General features: G+C 41.1%; 1 protein-coding gene across 5 annotated transcripts in view; it reads right to left on the bottom strand.

Moving 5' to 3' along the window:
- Positions 1-18,944, bottom strand: part of fer (fer (fps/fes related) tyrosine kinase) — a 205,465-nt gene that overhangs the window by 148,491 nt on the left and 38,030 nt on the right. For all 5 annotated transcript variants that reach the window (XR_006314648.1, XM_043710357.1, XM_043710364.1 and 2 more), the window contains 2 exons: positions 7,832-7,931; positions 6,097-6,280 (listed from right to left, as the gene is read on the bottom strand). Coding sequence is in view for 4 of the 5 variants with exons in the window: in XM_043710357.1 (XP_043566292.1) it covers positions 6,097-6,280; positions 7,832-7,931 (284 nt within the window). In the remaining variant the exon portion in view is untranslated. The remainder of the gene's footprint in view (positions 1-6,096; positions 6,281-7,831; positions 7,932-18,944) is intronic.

The following is an 18,944-nucleotide window of genomic DNA, read 5'->3' as shown; positions in this document are numbered from 1 at the left end:
GGCTTATGCCCGAAACGTCGATTCTCCTGTTCCCTGGATGCTGCCTGACCTGCTGCGCTTTTCCAGCAACACATTTTCAGCTATGGTCAGTGTATATGCCAGTCTCAGATATGTTACTGGTAATGCAAACATTGAAATGTTGTAACATCAACGCCAAGCTCAAAGTCTCCTTCTCAACTGTCAAATACTTCTGCTGATCAATGTTCAATTTCGTGGAGAAATACCCAGATGGTTCTTCCTATCTTCTTGTCGTCTTCCTGCAAGAGCACAGCACCGACACCCACATCACTTGATTGAAAGCCACCTTAAATGGCTTTGCATAACTGGGGCAGTGGATAACACAGCTATCAAATGCCTGCTGACAGTCCACTGTCCACTGAAACTACTTGCCTTTCTTTAGTAATTCAATGAGTGGAGGAGCCACACTGCTAAAATTTGGTACAAATATTCAATAAAATCCACTCAATCCCAGGAATTGTAGTACTGCTCTTTTGTTAAAGGTTTGGGAAACTCCCCAATTACCTTTGTTTTTGCATTCTGTGGGGCCATTTGTTCGTGTTCAATAACGTGGCCCAGGAAGGTGACTTGTGCTTTTTAGCCAGATTTATCACCAAGCCTGCCTTCTGAAGTCAATCAAATATGTCCTCATCAAATAGTTCACCTCACTTAATTTCCTTTCGACTTGATAAGGTCCACTAACCCTTGCTTTTACAGGTTCACCTATGTTGCAAATGTTCCTTTCATGTATGACTAAAAATCACCAGGTCATCTATATAATTACGACACAGTTAGGTAATCCGGCAATTACCTTACTGGTTAGTCTCTGAAATGCAGCAGGCGTACTTTTCATGTCAAATGGACTTTATCAGTTTATGAAAGCCAAAACTTCCTTCACCCTTTCTGACAAAGGCACCTGCCAGTATCCTCTGAGTAAGTCCAACTTAGAAATAGAAGTTCCTTGTCCCACCTTCTCAACACAGTCTTCTAAACGCGGAATCGGATATGCATCAGTCTTTGGAACTGTATTGACTTTGCAATACTCCACACAAAACTGTTGGTTATCATCTGATTTTGGCACCATTACTATGGGTGATCTCCAGTCACAGTAAGTCACTTTGATGATGTCGTTTTGAAGCATGCATTCAATCTCCTTTTGAACCTGTGCCAACTTTAGAGGGTTGTGCCTATAGGGATTTTGCTTAATCGGAACAGCATTTGCTATATCCATTTCATGCATAATTAAGCTAGTACTTCCCAGCTTATTTCCACATATCTCCCCATGTGATAGTAATAACTCTTTCAAGTCATTTTGATTTTCCTCTGGAACATAACTCAATAATTTATCCCAATCTTTGACAACATCCTCACTGTCCAATTTAATTTAAGGAATGGCCAATTCAGAATCCTCTGAACTTGGTTCTTCCCCCTGTATTGTAATCAATGACAGTCTCCTTTGGTTTTCCTTCCCTGTCAAAATACCTTTAGAGCATATCCACATGACACACACAGATTTATTTCTGGCAGGAGTTCCCATCAAATAGTTCAGCTCACTCAATTTCCTTTCGACTTGATACTGTCCACTAAACCTTGCTTTTAAAGGTTCACCTATCACTCAAAGTAACAGTAACACCTTATCCCCACAAGCAAAATTGCATGCTTTTGATTTCTTATCTGCTTACTGTTTCATTGTATGCTGTGATACCTTAAATGTTGTCCAGCCAAGTCTCCCATCTATTTAATCATTCACTAAAATTTGACACATAGTCCAAATGTATAGGTCTCTGAAATCTGACCTACCAATTTCTCCTTAATCCTTAGTAGTCCTTCCACTCATGCCCAAAAACTAATTCAAATGGGCTGAATTTGGTCGATTCATTTGGTGCATCTCTGACTGCAAAAAGTACAAAAAGAATTCCCTTACCCCAATCATCTGGATAGTCTTGACTATAAGCCCTCAACATCATCTTTTAGTGTCTTTTTGCCAAATTTCTAATGCTCTCTGCAATGGTATGCAGTACATTTGAATTATTTTATTCCTAAGCTATCCATAACTTCATTGAATAATTTTGATGTGACATCTGACCCTTGATCTAATTGTATATTTATGGGTAGTCCATATCTAGTGAAAAATTTAAGTAACTCCTCTACAATCCTCTCAGCTGTGATATTGCAGAGTGGAATAGCCTCTGGAAATCTAGTGGTCACATTCATTACTGTTAACAAATACTGATTCCCAGTATTTGTTTGAGATAGGGGTCCTATGCAATCAATCAAGACTCGTGTAAAAAAAAGGTTCCTCAAATGCAGGAGTGGGTATTAAAAGGTGCGGGATGTATTACTCCCTGTGGTTTTCCTACTGCCTGGCATGTATGACATGTCTGCAAAAATTCAACTACATCTTTGTGCAGTCCAGGCCAGTAAAAACATTTTTGCATTTTAGCTCGAATTTTTCTCACTCCTAAGTGACCCCCTAGTTGTTGCTCATCTTCTACTTACAACACCTCCGTCTACAACACCTACTGGCAGTACAACTTGATGAACTTCTGCCAATTTCTCATCTACCTGAATACATGATGGCCTCCATTTCCTAGTTTTCATCATTTTTAAAACAACAACATTCAGGGATACATTGTGATTCTTTTTCTGCATATGCCTTTTGATAGAATTGCCCTGCAACAATTCAGTTGATTGAGTGTCCACTGGCTTTTCAACCACAGTAGGCAGCACTCCTACCTGTGAACCAGCTATATCATTTGCAAGGACAAATTGTATTCCCAGAGCCGAGAATTTGTCCAGTACTCCTACCACAATTTCTCCACTCTTCACTGGACACTCTCACTTCACTTTACACAATTGAGCGGTTCTTATCTCACCATGAATTCTCGGTACTTAGTACCTTTCCTGACAATAGTCCTTCAGAGGTACATATCTCATTTTCAGCATCAGAGATTGAGAAGAACCTGTATCGCTTAATATTGTAACCCATTTACATGCTGCCCCTGGCCTATGGGAGTAAACTTTACCTTCGCAGGCATATCATTTAAGATGATCTGGCACTTCTTCCTTAAGCAATCTCTGACTAGCTTGTACATTCTAGTGCAGCTTTCTAACCTCCACTGTGCTGCTCATTACCACTCCAACAAAATTCACTGTCTTATCCTGTTTTCCTACATCTGGCTTCCCAATGCTTTGCCTAACCCACTAACACTGATTTCATGTGGACTACTTTATTGCAGTGAAAACAACAGAGCTTTTTAACTTCTCTTTCCCCTTCAAGGGTTTCGATTTTACCCTTTGGTAAGTTATCCTTATTATCTTCACTGAGATCTACCTTTCCCTTTTCATGCAAGGATTTCACTTTTCCCCAATTTCTATCCCTCATGGATTGAAATTGATGTTGAAAGCCAAACTCTGATTCATGGACCAACTCAATCATCAGCCATTTCAGCGGCCAAATCCTGCCGTTTTAACTCGCTGCTCTTCCACAAGTTCTCACCACTTAAGAAAGTGAATTTTTGAACTCCTGTCTAAGTGCCAATTTTTGAAGTTCAAATTCCCTCTCTTTCTTCCTTACCCCTTTCCTTTTGTCCTCTTCTCTTTTCATTCTGTGAAAGTGATTCATTCTTTTTCTCTTTTCTCTGCTTTTAATCATAATTCCTTGTCTTTTGCCTCTAACTCAAGCTGCTTCACTTTCAATTGAATTTTAGCCATCTCTAAAAGAATCTGATCAAGTTTCCAGAAAATTTAAATGCTGAACTGTTGCTGTAATTATCTTTCCTTTCCTCATGGAAGGAGGCAGCTACAACTCCAGCTTGCCTGCTAATTCCAGACCTTAATCACCTTTTGCAAAATCCCCAAGGTCACTTCTTCCACCCCCAGAAAATTCTTGGTGACTGAAAGAGCCATTGCTATCCCAAGCACTGTTTAAACCAACCAAACTTATCACCTGAAACAAAAAACACTAACACCTACCACTCACTGCCTTCGAGTCCAACAACCTAAATCCTAAATTGGAACAAGAGAACAAATCCCCCAAAGAGCCTCCAGTCCTTTATGGACCAAACCAGACCCCCTCAGAACATTTTAAGATAGTAGCCTAGACGTTAGCTTTGCTAATTGTTTTAAGCAGGTGTAACATGGATATTCCAGGAGGGATGCAGTTGATCAAACTACGTATTTTCAAACAAAACAAAAGTTTATTTATAAGCTTATCAAATGAAACATAAATACCAAATAACTTAACCTACCCGAAAACCCAACAGATCATCCCAATTTAATGATGTTGTTCCAAATACTTGCAACACTGCCCATAAACACCCTTTGGCACAAAAGGCAAAATCAAACACAGGGTCTTACAGAGAGACAGAAGGATCAGCCTGGACTTGCTTCTCTGGGTCCAGGAGTTTTTATAACTTTCTGACTGCTTTCAGTATATAGCCAGACCAAACCAGAGAGATGATGTGCTGGGAGAACTGGCCACTCGCCTTTCATTGCACAAGTGTTTCTTTGAAAACTTGAAAGGGTTTTGCCTGAGGCAGTATCTGTTATCTATAATCAAATTGGCCCTAAAATCCTTCAATTCCAAACTTTTTGGAGTATGTCTTTTACAGCCTGTCTGAAAAAAAAGCCAAGGACAGCCTAACCGTATTAAAGGAGCAGCATTGTCATGACAATATAAAAATCTTGCATGCTTAACCTTCAAGTTAGTTGGTCCTATATTCCAGTATTTCCCATTGCTCAAAAAAGTTTCCAGATTGCCACAATTATCGTTAGCATGAGTTTCAACAAAAACAAACTCCAAAACAAGAACCACGAATGTACAATTCATTTCCATTGTAATGGATTCACATCAAGATTACAGCCTCCGGCAACTGTCTATGTGAAGTTTGCACATTCTCCCTGTGTCTGCATGGTTTTCTCCGGGTGATCCGGTATCCTCCCACAGTCCAAAGATGTGCAGGTTAGATGGACTGGCCATGCTAAATTGACGGTATTGGCCAGGGATGTGCAGGCTAGATGGGGTTAGCCATGGTGAATACAGATGACAAGGGTAGGGGCTGGAATGCTCTTCAGGGGGTCAGTGTGGACTTGATGGGTCGAAGAGTCTGCTTCCACACTTACAGGATTCTAAGATTGTTTGAAATGACAGGATAGATCAGCTATACTATACATTGACCTTTTTTCACACTTGTGTATCTTTCCAAGTTTTCAATCACCTGTTTTGATGATTGCTGTGATGAGTTGTCAGCAGGAACACAATCAAGAACACAGCACATTCCATTTCCAATTTTATCAGACACTTTCAAACTTGTCAACTTCACTGTTGAATACTAAATTATGTGCACAACTTCATCAGCATTGTACAATTTGAGAGACTGAGAGACCAAACATGAATTCAGGAAATTTGCCATCACATCTTTTTGAAAGGGACGGAACCACAATACTTCAGTACACGCATTTGGGCAAGATTCTCTATGGAGGGTCACAACTGATCAAATTAATACTGATGAAATTTTCAAACCAAGCATAAATCAGTCGAGTCTTAATTTATTAGAACTTATGCTAGAATAATTGTGCACATCATTAGTGCACCATTGCTACTGCAACAAATTCCGGATTACAGTTGCAACTGGATTCACCTATATTTTCATCAAACATCTTCAGAATAAATAACAATAGAATTCTCCACATTTACATGGCGTAATACTGAAGGAACGAAGGGTAGTCAGCAAGCTTCCTTCTCATTATTTCAAGTCCCTGCCTGATATATCCTACTGTGTAAATGTAAATCAAACCAATTGTAAAATAAATTAATGCCTTCATGCAGTCTCAGATATATCAATCCCATAGTTGATTCAAAGTGACAATTTTTCTGTGGGGTGTGTAACACATGTTTTGCCATTCACAAGTGTGTTGACAATTCTCAACGAGGGCCAATGTCTCACATGAATGCAAACAATACTTAATGACAAAAATAATGTCTTGTGTTCAAACGTGCATAGTACTTTGCCATTTAGACAAGTAACGCAGTACATCATTAAACAAACACAGCATGGCTTAAAAAATGTCAGATGAATTGTCTAGAATATTTCTTACAATGCAAGAATCATTTCCTCCTGCATCTTCTGCAGAGAATCTAGCAGTAAAGGAAGAGCTTTATCATAATACTGTTCCTGATGCAGCTGGGCCCCCTTCACTGCCAACACATACTGGTTATGCAAATTATGAAGTTTCATGGTGGCCTTGTCAAATCTGTCTTTGGCCTTTTCTGTCTCTTTGCCTGTCGGAGGAAAGAAAATGGAAACTTCAGAAATTCAACCTTGATTCAAGTGAAGTAAACCTGCCATTTTCTGAACCATTTGTTTGTGGTTACTCATAGTTTATATAAATGATTTGGATGTGAACATAGGAAGTATAGTTACTAAGTTTGCAGATGACACTAAAATTCATGTACTGGGCAGACAAGAAGGTTACCTCATAGTACAATAGTACCTTGATCAGATAGGCTAGTGGGCCGAAGAGTGGCTGATGAAGTTTAATTTAGATAAATGTGAGGTGCTGCATTTCAGAAAGGCAAATTAGAGCATGACTTATACACTTAATAGTCAGGTCCTGGGGAGTGTTGCTGAACAAAAAGGACCTTGGCGTGCAGGTTCATAGTTCTTTCAAAGCAGAGTTGCAAGTAGACAGGATGGTGAAGAAAGCAATTGGTATGCTTGCCTTTAATGGTCAGAGTATTGAGTACAGGATTTGGAAGTTATGTTGCGGCTGTACAGGATACTGGTTAGACCAGTTTTGGAATACTGTGTTCAATTCTGGTCTCCCTGCTATAGAAAGGATGTTGTGAAACTTACAAGGGTTCAGAAAAGATTTACAAGGATGTTGCCAGGGTTGCAGGTTTGGATGGTTTGAGCTATCAGGACAGGCTGAATAGGTTGGGGCAATTTTCCTTGGAGCATCAGAGCCTGAGTGCTGACCTTAATTAAGTTTATAAAATCACGAGGGCATAGATCGGGTGAATAATCAAGGCCTTTTCCCAAGGGTAGGGGAGTCAAAAACTGGAAGGCATAGGTTTAGGATGAAAAAGGGAAGATTTAAAAGGGTTCTAAGGAGCAATTTTTTCACACGGGGATGGTGCATGAATGGAATGAGCTGCCAGAGGAAGTAGTAGAGGCTGGTACAATTACAACATTTAAAAAGCATTTGGATGGGTAGGTGAATAGGAAAGGTCTATAAGAATACAGACCAAATGCTGGCAAATGGCTCTAGATTAACTTAGGATATCTGGTCAACTTGGAAAAGTTAGACTTCGGAATCTGTTTTGATGCTGTACTGCTATATGACTGTCTTTATCATCTAAACCAATTTCACAACTACAAATTTGAAGTGAAACAACTCTCAGCCTTCAATGTTATTAGTTTAATTTGAGGTTTTCAAACAGAGACAGATTTTTGCTAGCCAAAAAATATCCTGACATAGGCGGTAAATGAAGTCTTGTAACTGATCAGCCATAATCTCAATGAAAGACAGAACAGACTCGTTTGTCAGATGGCTTGCTCTGTTGCTGCACTCCAAAGTCTTCCCAGATTCCAAGTAATCTGCTGGATAATCTATGCATTTACTCCTTTGGTGATCTTCTCAAAAGAATTCTAGATTTACGAGGGATGATTAATAGCTTTCAAAGCCATGTAATCTACTTTTTCTGAATTGCTCCTTCAAATGACAATCATGTTGGAAAGATTGTCAGTTTCCGTTGTCTAAGTGCCCCAAGGGGAGACAAAATGATTCAAAAGATAATAATACCCTGTGACAGTTTTATATTTCAACTTACCTTTTGAAAGAGCTTCTTTATATTTTTCCTTGGCGATGCATGCTTCTTTTGCTAGTTGTCTGTAGGCAGCCTTCAGCTTTTCAAGTTCAGTCTTTGTTACCTGAATAGAAGTATTGAAACGCTCTTGTAAAAAGTGGCACTGTAAATAATATTTATTTCCAAAAGGAAATTGGAATCAAGGAAAACAAATAGCATTTCTATTTAAGGTGCAAGTATAATGTGATGCACACAGCCAGAGTTTGAAATCAGATTACAAACTTTACTGCAAATATCACTGACACCAGAGGCTCTGTGTGGTCAACAGAGGGAAAAGATTGCTTGGGTTTGCAGCTACCACAACAGGGTAGGAGACAAACACAATCTCTCGTCAGAGTCACATTGCAACCATCTAATGATTCCAGGTTATTTGTTTTAACATGGTCAGTGGAGAGAGTTGATAAAGAGTGGAGCTAGAAAAAGCACAGCAGGTCAAAGAGCAGGAGGAGGAGAGTAGTCAACGTTTCAGGTCAGAACCTTTCATCAGAACTGAGGAAAGCTTCTGACATGAAACATCGACTCCCTTCCTCCTCTGATGCTGCTTGACCTGCTGTGCCCTTTCCAGCACCACTCTTTATCCACTCTGATCTCCAGCATCTGCAGTTCTCACTATCTTAAGGGGAGAAAGTTGCACACTTTTAAAAAACAGAGGATAGTGCATGGAGACAGTAACTCCAAGTTATATTTCGTTGAAAAAAGCATACATAGCCCACTGGAAGCTAGAAGCAACTATGGACTTTTTTTTTTAAGATTACTTACAGTGAGGAAACAAGCTCTCCGAAGAGCAACCCACCCAGACCCATTCCCCTACATTTACCCCTTCACCTAACACTACGGACAACACTACGGACAATTTAGCATGGCCAATTCACCTAACCTGCACATTTTTGGACTGTGGAAGGAAATCGGAGCACCCGGTGGAAACCCACGCAGACACGAGGACAATGTGCAAACTCCACACAGACAGTTGCCTGAAGTGGGAACTGAACCCAGGTCTCTGGCGCTGTGAGGCAGCTGTGCTAACCACTATGCCACTGTCCCGCTCACTTTGCTGAAAGAGAGTGGTGAAAAAATACAAATGTTCAGTTAGTGCTTTCAGTCATTTGCTACATTTGCTATGGAAAGCAAACCCTGATACATCATTATTTCAGCTTTGAACTAAAACTAAGATATACAGCAAAATAAATTGTAAAGAAGAGGTAGAGTGTGTGCAAAGGGATATGCATAGGTCAATGAGTGTGCATACATGTGGCAGATAGAATACAATGTAAACTTGACTAGTTTGAAGAATATGAAAGAAATCTGTTATTTAACTGGAGACAGATTAAAGAAAAGCAATGTCAACTTGAACAATAAGGAAAAACAACTGAAGCACAGAACAGCAAGTTATGGCACATGGGTCTTAACTGTGGGATAGGAGCAGCTGCAGACTGTCCATTTCAGTTTGCCACCAACTGCTATATTTTGCTTTCGTGACCACACACAACCATGTTTCCCAAATGTCCATTCCAAATTCAATATTTCAATTTCCAAGTCACAGTAAATGAAATTTCAAACTTTTCCTATGGTTATGGAATGTGGAAAACATGGAGGATAACACCAATGGGATTCCGTCTTTCACACTGAGTTTCTTCTTGCAAGTTGTGTCTGCTTTTTACTGTACACCATATCCTTGGTCAGTTAGAATTAGAATTAGCTTTATTGTCACATGACTCACTGAGCACAGTAAAAGGTTGACAAGTCAAAAATCATGAGGGGTATGGATAGAATGAGTAGTCAAGCTCTTTTTCCCAAGTAGGGTTGGGTAGTCCAAAATTAGAGGACATAGATTTAAGGTGAGAAGCAAAAGATACAAGACTGATCTAAGGGGCAACATTTCACACAGAGGGTGGTGGGTGTATGGAATGAGCTGTCTGAGGAAGTGGTGGAGGATAGTACAATTACAACATTTAAAGGCATCTGCTTGGGTATATGAATAGGAAGGGTTTAGAGGGATATGGGCTAAATGCTGGCAATGGGACTACGTTAATTTAGGACATCTGGTCAGCATGGACGAGTTGGACCGAAAGGTCTGTTTCCATGTTGTGCATCTCTATGACTGCAGCATGACATAGTTGGTTAACTGAATTGGCAGACAAGTGACAGGTAGAACTTCATAGAGAAAGGTTATATTGTGCAGTTTAGCAGAAGGAAAAGGAAGAGGTATGGTACATCTCTAATGAATGTGAGGGCAGAGGGGCTTGGGGATGCATGTGCATAGATGTTTAGAAGTGGCAAATTTAGTGGGAGAATAGTTAGCATCAGAGCTCAAAATACCAGAAGAGAATGTGCAAAATCTCCCCTGAAAGCTCAAAACCCCAGTGAAAAATCAAGGACAGATACAAATCAGTAAAAGGTCATCCCATAGGTACAAGTGACAAAAGCTGTGAGGCATTACTCCACCAATCACAAACTGTTTAACTCCTGTAACTGCTGAGGGGCTCACTAGTGAGCTTATCAAGAGAAGCACATAAGTGAAGGAGCTTGGAATTGCTGAAGAAGCAAAGTGAAAGGTTACATAGAGGCCCAATCACAAAAATGGTGAAGGCAGAAGGAGCAATTGAGTGAGCAAAGGCAACAGTTTGGCAAGTTTAAAACAAATGGAAGAGGTTAAAAGCTGATATTGTTATATTAGCTCCGTGAATTGACAACACTTTATAATTTGTCAAAATGGTTCCTATTCACTACTTCTTTGTTGGATCATTTAAAAATTATAATTAATTATGGTCTTGCAACTATTCAAACACTGGGATTATTTTCTGTCTCCAAGTTAGACTTGATATTTGAGTTTCTTTTAAATGTATCATCTCTGCTTTAATACAGGAAAAAAAAAGTAATAATTGCTTGGTTGAAATCTTGCAGCTTGGCAGATATGGCCAAAACATAGTACATGATCACATGGAATGTTTAGGGAGACTGCTTGTTGTATTTAAAAAGATCTGTTTTTTTAAAAAAAGCTTGTGAAGTTAGCCTGTTGCTTTTGTGCCAATTTAAACATTGTGTGCTCCAGGAAATTAACCCTTTCCTTTCATAAAGCAAAGATCTGCGAATGCTGGAAATTTAAAAGAAGAACAGAAATTGCTAAAGAAACTCAGCAAGTCTGGCAGCATCTGTGGAGAGAAAGACAGAGTCAATGTTTTGAGTCTAACGACCCTTCATCAGAACTAAAAGCATTTATGCTAATGACAAGGTGCGGAGAACCAGGGAGCAAAAGGAAGCAGGCATTGTCCAGAGAGAGGAGTAAAACAAAGGGAAACAGTCAAAGGGATTGCCGATAACAAAGCTAGGAATAAGTAAATGCAATGTAGTTGGTAATGGGTATAGAGGAGAGTTGAAAATGGGTTGACTGCATTGGAAGCAAACCATGCAGAACCTTATCAAGAGTGTGGTGTTGGAAAAGGACAGAAGGTCAGGCAGTATTCGAGGAGCAGGATAATCGATATTTTGGGCATAAGCCCTTCATCAGGAATCTGGCTTATGCCTGAAACGTCAATTCTCCTGCTCCTCGAATACTGCCTGACCTGCTGTGCTTTTCCAGCACCACACTCTCTGCTCTGCAGTCCTCACTTTCTCCATACAGAACCTTATGTCTTGTGGTCTGAAGATGAGTAAGAGATTTAATGCAGAGGTTCTTGTACAGTTGGTTTTTGAGAGAGTCACAGATGGAAGGCTTATTCCCATGAAGTTAGCTTGATCCAAGTGGTTAGGATTTTTAAGTAAGGGAGTAACAGAATTTATTACCAAGCGATTAACAAAACATCTTATTTAATTCCAAACCAAAAAGTTTAAGAAAAAAATATAGGCCCAACGATCTTCAACTACTTCAACGGTCTTTCCTCTGTCACAACTTCTGAAGTGGGGATGTTCACCGAGGTTTGCACAATATTTAGCACTGTTTGCAAGCTGAAGATGCTGAAGCACTTGGAGAAGGACCTGGAAAAATCCAGGCTTGGGCTGATATGTAGTGTAAATATAACTTACTACCTAAGTGCCAGGCAATGGAACCACCTCCACTAAGAACAAATCTAACTATCACCCTTGACATTCAATGGTATTCCCTTAACTGAATCTGCCCATTGTCAAAACCCTTGGGGGTTACCATTGACCACAAACTGAACTGCATCAGTCAGATGATTACTGGGACTGCAAAAGCAGGTCAAAGACTATGAATTCTGCAGCAGCAACTCACTACTTGTCTCCTCATGGCCTTCCACATCTGCAAGGCAAAAGTCAGGTGTATGACAGAATACCTCCTCCGGCTTGGATGTGTGAAGCTCAAACAAGATTCAAAAAGCTCAAAATCATCCCAGACAAAGCTGACTGCTCGACTTGAACCTCATCCATCAATCTCAACATTCACTCCTTCCACCATCATCACATAGTGACAGCAGTGCGCACCATCAAGATGCACTGTGGCAACTTACTCATGCTCCTTAGGCAATACTTTCCAAATCCTCAATTTATGTCACCCAAAAAAAATCAAAAGGTTACAGATGCTAATGCAGTTGGGAACAATGCTATTTGTAAACTCTGCTCCAAGTCAGACATCATCCTGACTGGGAACGACATCACTGCTCCTTCACTGCTGCTTGTCAATATCCAGAACTCCTTCCCTCACAGCATTCTTTTTAAGATTTATGCCACTTTATTTACCTGAAGAAAAATCCAAAAAAGAATTGAACACAAATGCATAAAAAACACATTTTCCTGAATCTTTTTGTTTTGCATCAGAGTGACACATAAGAATAGATATTCAAGCGAAAAAAATCAACATTTGCATTGCATGAGCAGAGAGTGCTGATCGATTGTCAAGTGCACACTGTTTAGTGGAAGCAATGCCATGGAGAATACCCTCATGAAGGATCGTTGACAAATAACTGCCAGGTTTTGTTTAAATTTTAAATCAGGCAAGTTGACTTTGATTGATCAAGACATTGCCCAAAGAAAATGAACCAGAAAATGCCTGCCATCCATTTAGTTAAGTTGAAACAGGCAGTGTGCATGCTCTGCTGATCTGTAATGAACAGGGTCCTGCACATTAATATATGCAGCTTCCAGGCAACAAATGCACCACACTGTAAGCCCAAATGACAGTCTGGAATTATCAGCATAATTCTACAAATGTTGTCCAATTGCAAAATCTCACCTAATGTTAGACCCTGTTTTGTCAGTTTTACACGTGCGGCCTAGTTGGGAACATAGTCGGTATCTTTCTTTTTTGTGAACAGCCAAAGAGATATGCTGTTTGATGAGATCCACCAGTCTTTTATGTGTATAGTTTACATAGCTGGCATCACATCAACAACAAAATGCACACACATTACTGACTGATGAGATAGGCAGAAAGTCTTTTTTGACTTGACAGCGGCATCTTATGAGTAGACAGCACTACCTGTGCTGTTTCTGCATCGTAGCAATGTGAAACAGCAAGCTTCATGTTGCTCAAATCTCATATCTTACCTGTCCAGAGTAATCCAAGGTAGAGTGGATAACTTTTCAGGAGGAAGAGTGACTGCCTCAGCCCTGGCCATGAGTTTGCGTAATATACAGCGAGAAATATGATCAAGGCAGTCATTAGCCAGCAGGATGGCTTTGGTATACTCCATTTCAGCAAAACATTTTCACGGAAACAGGCTCCATTTAGGAGGATGCCAATAAGGTCACTTTGGTAATGCATTTAAGTACAAGAAACCCACCATGCATAATGAGCAGTGAAGGTAGGTTTGCAGGCAGACTGTTATAGAGAACTTTTTGCTGCTTTCTCAACTGAGACATTGAGGAAAGGGAGCTCATTTGACTGTTCCATTTCAAACATGAATTTAAGTGCAGCATGGAGGCAATTAAGATAAGAAGGGAAATTCTTATATGCAGCTATGGATGCAAATATAGTCAATATGACGGCCAAGACTACTCAGACCCCTTGGCATCATGGTAACCCACAAATCCACCAACACACTAAAATAGCAACTAATGAACTTGAAAGACCCTATACAGACAAGCAAAACTAATGTCATTTACAAAATACTGTGCAGGGAAAGTAACAAATACTACATTGGACAAACACTACATTGGCAGAAAACTAGCCACCAGGATACATGAACATCAACTAACCACAAAATGACATGACCCTCTCTCACTAGTATCCTTACATATAAACGAGGAAGGACACCACTTCGACTGGGACAACACATCCATCCTAGGACAAGCCAAACAGAGACATGCACAAGAATTCCTAGAAGTGTGGCATTCCAACCAGAACTATCAACAAACACATTGACTTGGGCCCCATTTACCACCCTCTGAGAAAAAGAACAGGAAATGACACCACCACAGGAAATGATATCACCAACCCAAAAGAAATCCAGACATATAAATAGAAAGCAGGAATCATCAGCAATGTTTCATCCGGAGGCTCACTGAAGATGTTATCTAGTATGGTAGCAAAACATCTGAAAATGAACCTTCCAGTTCAGCGAGCAAACCTACATCCACAGTTGATACATTTGTACATATTTATGCAAGCACTAGGGGGTTAAGGTGTCATTTCAACAAAGGCACATTTTTCAAAGAACCCAACAAAGATATTTGAGAGAGCTGGGCCCAGGAGGGATCCCATCACAAAACCACCTATTTGAGTAAGTCATTACAGCTAAGCAAGTTGCTACAAGACCATAAAGCCATTAGACATAGGAGTAGAAGCAGGCTATTTGGCTTTTCAAGTCCACTCTGCCTTTCAACAAGATCATGACTGATCTGACAGCCCTTAATATTTTTACTTGCCTTCTTCCCTTAACTCTTGATTCCTTTAATAATTAAAAGTCCAAGTAACTGGGGGGGGGGGGGTCCAAGATGGCTGCAATCTGGGTAGATCTGCTTTGCTGAGCTCTACATCCAAGTCCAGCAGTAGTAATATTTTTACCCCACCTACCTTACCTTTTTATAGAGAAAATTGATATTTAACGATTGTGAAACCGTTTAAATCCACTTGCAGTGGGGCCTCGTTTGTCTGAGTGAGACGGGCTGGGAGTTTGGGTGGCCGGAAACAAGTGGTAATCCATGAGTGCCAGATGTCAGAGTGTCTCTCAATTATCCAGAAACTCGCATTATAATGCTGTTTAACTGATAACTGAATGTTGGGTTATCTGGTGCCATTTTTGCAGGGCCTTGAGATCTTGTTCGGATGGTCTGAGATTCGGATGTTTGATGTTCAGGTAGTCTAGGTTCTACTGTAAATTATTTTTGAGCGAGTGAGGATGACGCAAGATAAGCATACAGCCAAGCCCCAACAAACAGGACACTATGTGAAGGCATCGGGCATGCCAGCGAATGGGACTGTGGATGCAGCTGCAGCTCTCTCGGCAGCCGAGAAAGAGGTACCTGCACAGCAGCATGTCACTGAAGAACTCATGGGAGATCTGAGGAATGATCAAGGAGTTGATGGAAGACAATCGTACTTGGCTAGAGCTGATTTCAGTCATACTACAAAAGCACGAGAAAGAGTTGGACCAAGGCATCGGGGACCGAGGTTGAGTCCTCTGTGGGGCAGTTCCAGGCCCTTGAGAAACAGGTCCAGGCCTTGACTGAACAGGTCACTGATCTGGAAAATCAAGATAGGAGGAAAAATATCCGGGTCATTGGGCTGATGAAGGGAGTGGAAGATGGGCAGCTAGCAAGCCTTTTTGAAGGCTGGCTGCCATAGTTTCTTGGCTGAGACGCCGAGGCAGACCAGTTGAAGGCTGACAGAGCTTACCCAGTTGCAGTGCGTTGATCTGGTCTGGATCGGTGCCCCTGTCCAGTCCTGGTACGATTGCAAAGCTACAGGGACAAGCAGAATGTCCTGGAATCTTCTGAGAAGGTTGGGGAAAGATCTACAGGCCCTGACTTATCGGGGAACTAAGGTTTTCAAGGACTTTTCTGTGGCGGTGATCCATAAAAGGAAATTGTTGATGAGGTCAAGAGAAAATTAAGGAACCTTGGTATTCAATATTCGACAGATATCCAACAGCGCTTCATATTACTCACAAGGAAATGGTGGAGTCATTTAACACCTCGGAACAAGTGAAAAATAATTCAGATGGATTTATATCCTGGATAATAATGTTTGGGTTTTTTACCTCTCATTATGTTTTTTGTAATGTTACCCTTTTCTTGAAGAAGCTACTGTTGGTGTGTTTTATTTTCTCCAATGAGGGTTGGCGTTGGTATATAGTTGGGGTGGGCAGTGTTCGTTATTTTGTCTTGCTTCCTTCTATTGCTTGGGTCTGGAGTGCGACTCGAGGTGAAAGGGGGAATGGAGATGCGTGTGGGAGATGTAAGCACCCTCTATGGGCAGGTGGTAGAGTCCCCATTAAGTGCCTTTGTGTTTTGTAGTGAGTTTAGTGTTTTGGTTTTCGTAAATAGACTTCTTGAATCTTCTTTTGAATATGCCCAGCAAGCTGTAACTCAAATTCCTCCTCTCAGCAGGTCAAAGGTGGTTGTAAAGCTGTGTTCTTAAATGGTGCATCTGGAATATTAGAAGAATCCATTCACCAGTTTAAAGGAAAACGAGATGTTGCCCTGTTGCAAGAGACTCATTTTAATGACAGGGAACACTTGAAGCCACAGCGGGGCAGGTTTGATCGGTGTTTTTCTTGTCTTTTGACACTAAAAGGTGAGGACAGTGCAGGCGAGAGAGAGCAAGAGCGCGAGCGAGAGAGCGAGCGCGAGAGCGAGAGCGAGAGAGCGAGAGCGAGAGAGCGAGAGAGCGAGAGCGAGAGCGAGAGCGAGAGCGAGAGCGAGAGCGAGAGAGCGAGAGCGAGAGCGAGAGAGCGAGAGCGAGAGCGAGAGCGAGAGGGAGAGCGAGAGCGAGAGAGCGAGAGAAAACCTGCACAGTTGCTGCCTTTGCTGTTTTTGAAGTCATGTGTCGCTGGACATCGGAGAGCATTTGGGAAAATTCAGGGGAATGTAGCACGAACAGCCAAGTTTCTGGTACTGAGACTGGCTCTAATGCAATGAGAGGTACGTCGGCTTCCAAGAGATCAATTGTGTTAGGGGATTCTGTCATCCAAGTACAGACAGACGTTTCTGTGGACAGCAGAGAAAAATCAGAATAGTGTGTTGTTTTCCTGGTGCCAGGATCAAGGATGTCTCAGATAGGGTGCAGAATGTTCTCAAGGGGGAGGTGGGGCCAGCAATAAATCATTGTCTACATTGGAACCAACGATATAGGAAGGGAAAAGGTTAAGTTCTGAAGGGAGATGACAGAGAGTTAGGCAGAAATTTAAAAAAGGTCCTCAAGGGTAGTAATATCCATATTCCTCCCAGTGCTACGAGCTAGTGAGGGCAGAAATAGGAGGATAGAGCAGATGAATGCATGGCTGAGGAGCTACTGTATGGGAGAAGGATTCACATTTCTGGATCATTGGAATCTCTTTTGGGGTAGAAGTGACCTCTACAAGAAGGACGGATTGCACCTAAATTGGAAGGCAACTAATATACTAGAACTGCTAGAACTAATATCCTAGAACTGCTAGAATTTGCTAGAACTGCTTGGGAGAATTTAAACTAATAAGGTAGAGGGGTGGGACCCAGGGAGATAGTGAGGAAAGAGATCAATCTGAGACTGGTACAGTTGAGAACAGAAGTGAGTCAAAAGGTCAGCGCAGGCAGGGACAAGGTAGGACTAATAAATTAAACTGCATTTATTTCAATGTAAGGGTCCTAACAGGGAAGGCAAATGAACTCAGGGCATGGTTAGGAACATTGGACTGGGATATCATAGCAATTACAGAAACATGGCTCAGGGATAGGCAGGACTGGCAGCTTAATGTTCCAGATACAAATGCTACAGTAAGGATAGAAAGGGAGGCAAGAGAGGAGGGGGAGTGGCATTTTTCAGAAGGGATAGTATTATAGCTGTGCTGAGGGAGGATATTCCCAGAAATACATCCAGGGAAGTTATTTGGGTAGAACTGAGAAATAAGAAAGGGATGATCACCTTATTGGGATTGTATTATAGACCCCCTAATTGTCAGAGGGAAATTGAGAAACAAACTTGTAAGGAGGTCTCAGTTATCTGTAAGAATAATAGGGTAGTTATGGTAGGGGATTTTAAATTTCCAAATATCGACTGGGACTGCCAGAGTCTTAAAGGTTTAGATGGAGAGGAATTTCTTAAGTGCGTACAAGACAATTTTCTGATTCAAAATGTGGATGTACCTACTAAAGAAGGTGCAAAATTTGACCTACTCTTGGGAAATAAGGCAGGGCTAGTGACTGAGGTGTCAGTGGGGGAGCACTTTGGGGCCAACGACCATAATTCTATTGCGATAATGAGATAACAAGAATCCAGAGAAAGTGTATTCCTGTCAGGGTGAAAAGGAAGGCTAGTAGGTACAGTAAATGCTGGATGACTAAAGAAATTGAGGGTTTGGTTAAGAAAAAGAAGGAAGCATATGACAGGATAGATCAAGTGAATCCTGAGAAGAGTATAAAGGAAGTAGGAGTATACTTAAGAGGGAAATCAGGAGGGCAAAAAGGGGACTTGAGATAGCTTTAACAAATAGAATTAAGGAGAATCCAAAGGGTTTTTACAAATACATTAAGGACAAAAGGGTAACTAGGGAGAGAATAGGGCCCCTCAAAGATCAGCAAGGCGGCCTTTGTGATGAGCCACAGAAAATGGGGGAGATACTAAATGACTATATTGCATCAGTATTTACTGTGGAAAAGGATATGGAAGATATAGACTGTAGGGAAATAGATGGTGACATCTTGCAAAATGTCCAGATTACAGAGGAGGAAGTGCTGGATGTCTTGAAACGGTTAAAGGTGGATAAATCCCCAGGACCTGATCAGGTGCATCCGAGAACTCTGTGGGAAGCTAGAGAAATGATTGCTGGGCCTCTTGCTGAAATATTTGTATCATCGATAGTCACAGGTGAGGTGCCGGAAGACTGGCAAATGTGGTGCTACCGTTTAAGGGTGGTAAGGACAAGCCAGGGAACTATAGACCGGTGAGCCTGATCTCAGTGGTGGGCAAGTTGATGGAGGGAATCCT

The sequence above is a fragment of the Chiloscyllium plagiosum genome, chromosome 2 (genome assembly GCF_004010195.1).
Source record: "Chiloscyllium plagiosum isolate BGI_BamShark_2017 chromosome 2, ASM401019v2, whole genome shotgun sequence".
In the NCBI taxonomy this organism is placed as follows: domain Eukaryota; kingdom Metazoa; phylum Chordata; class Chondrichthyes; order Orectolobiformes; family Hemiscylliidae; genus Chiloscyllium; species Chiloscyllium plagiosum.
Note: the sequence above shows the minus strand (reverse complement) of the source record. Positions and strands in the feature narration are given on the sequence as shown.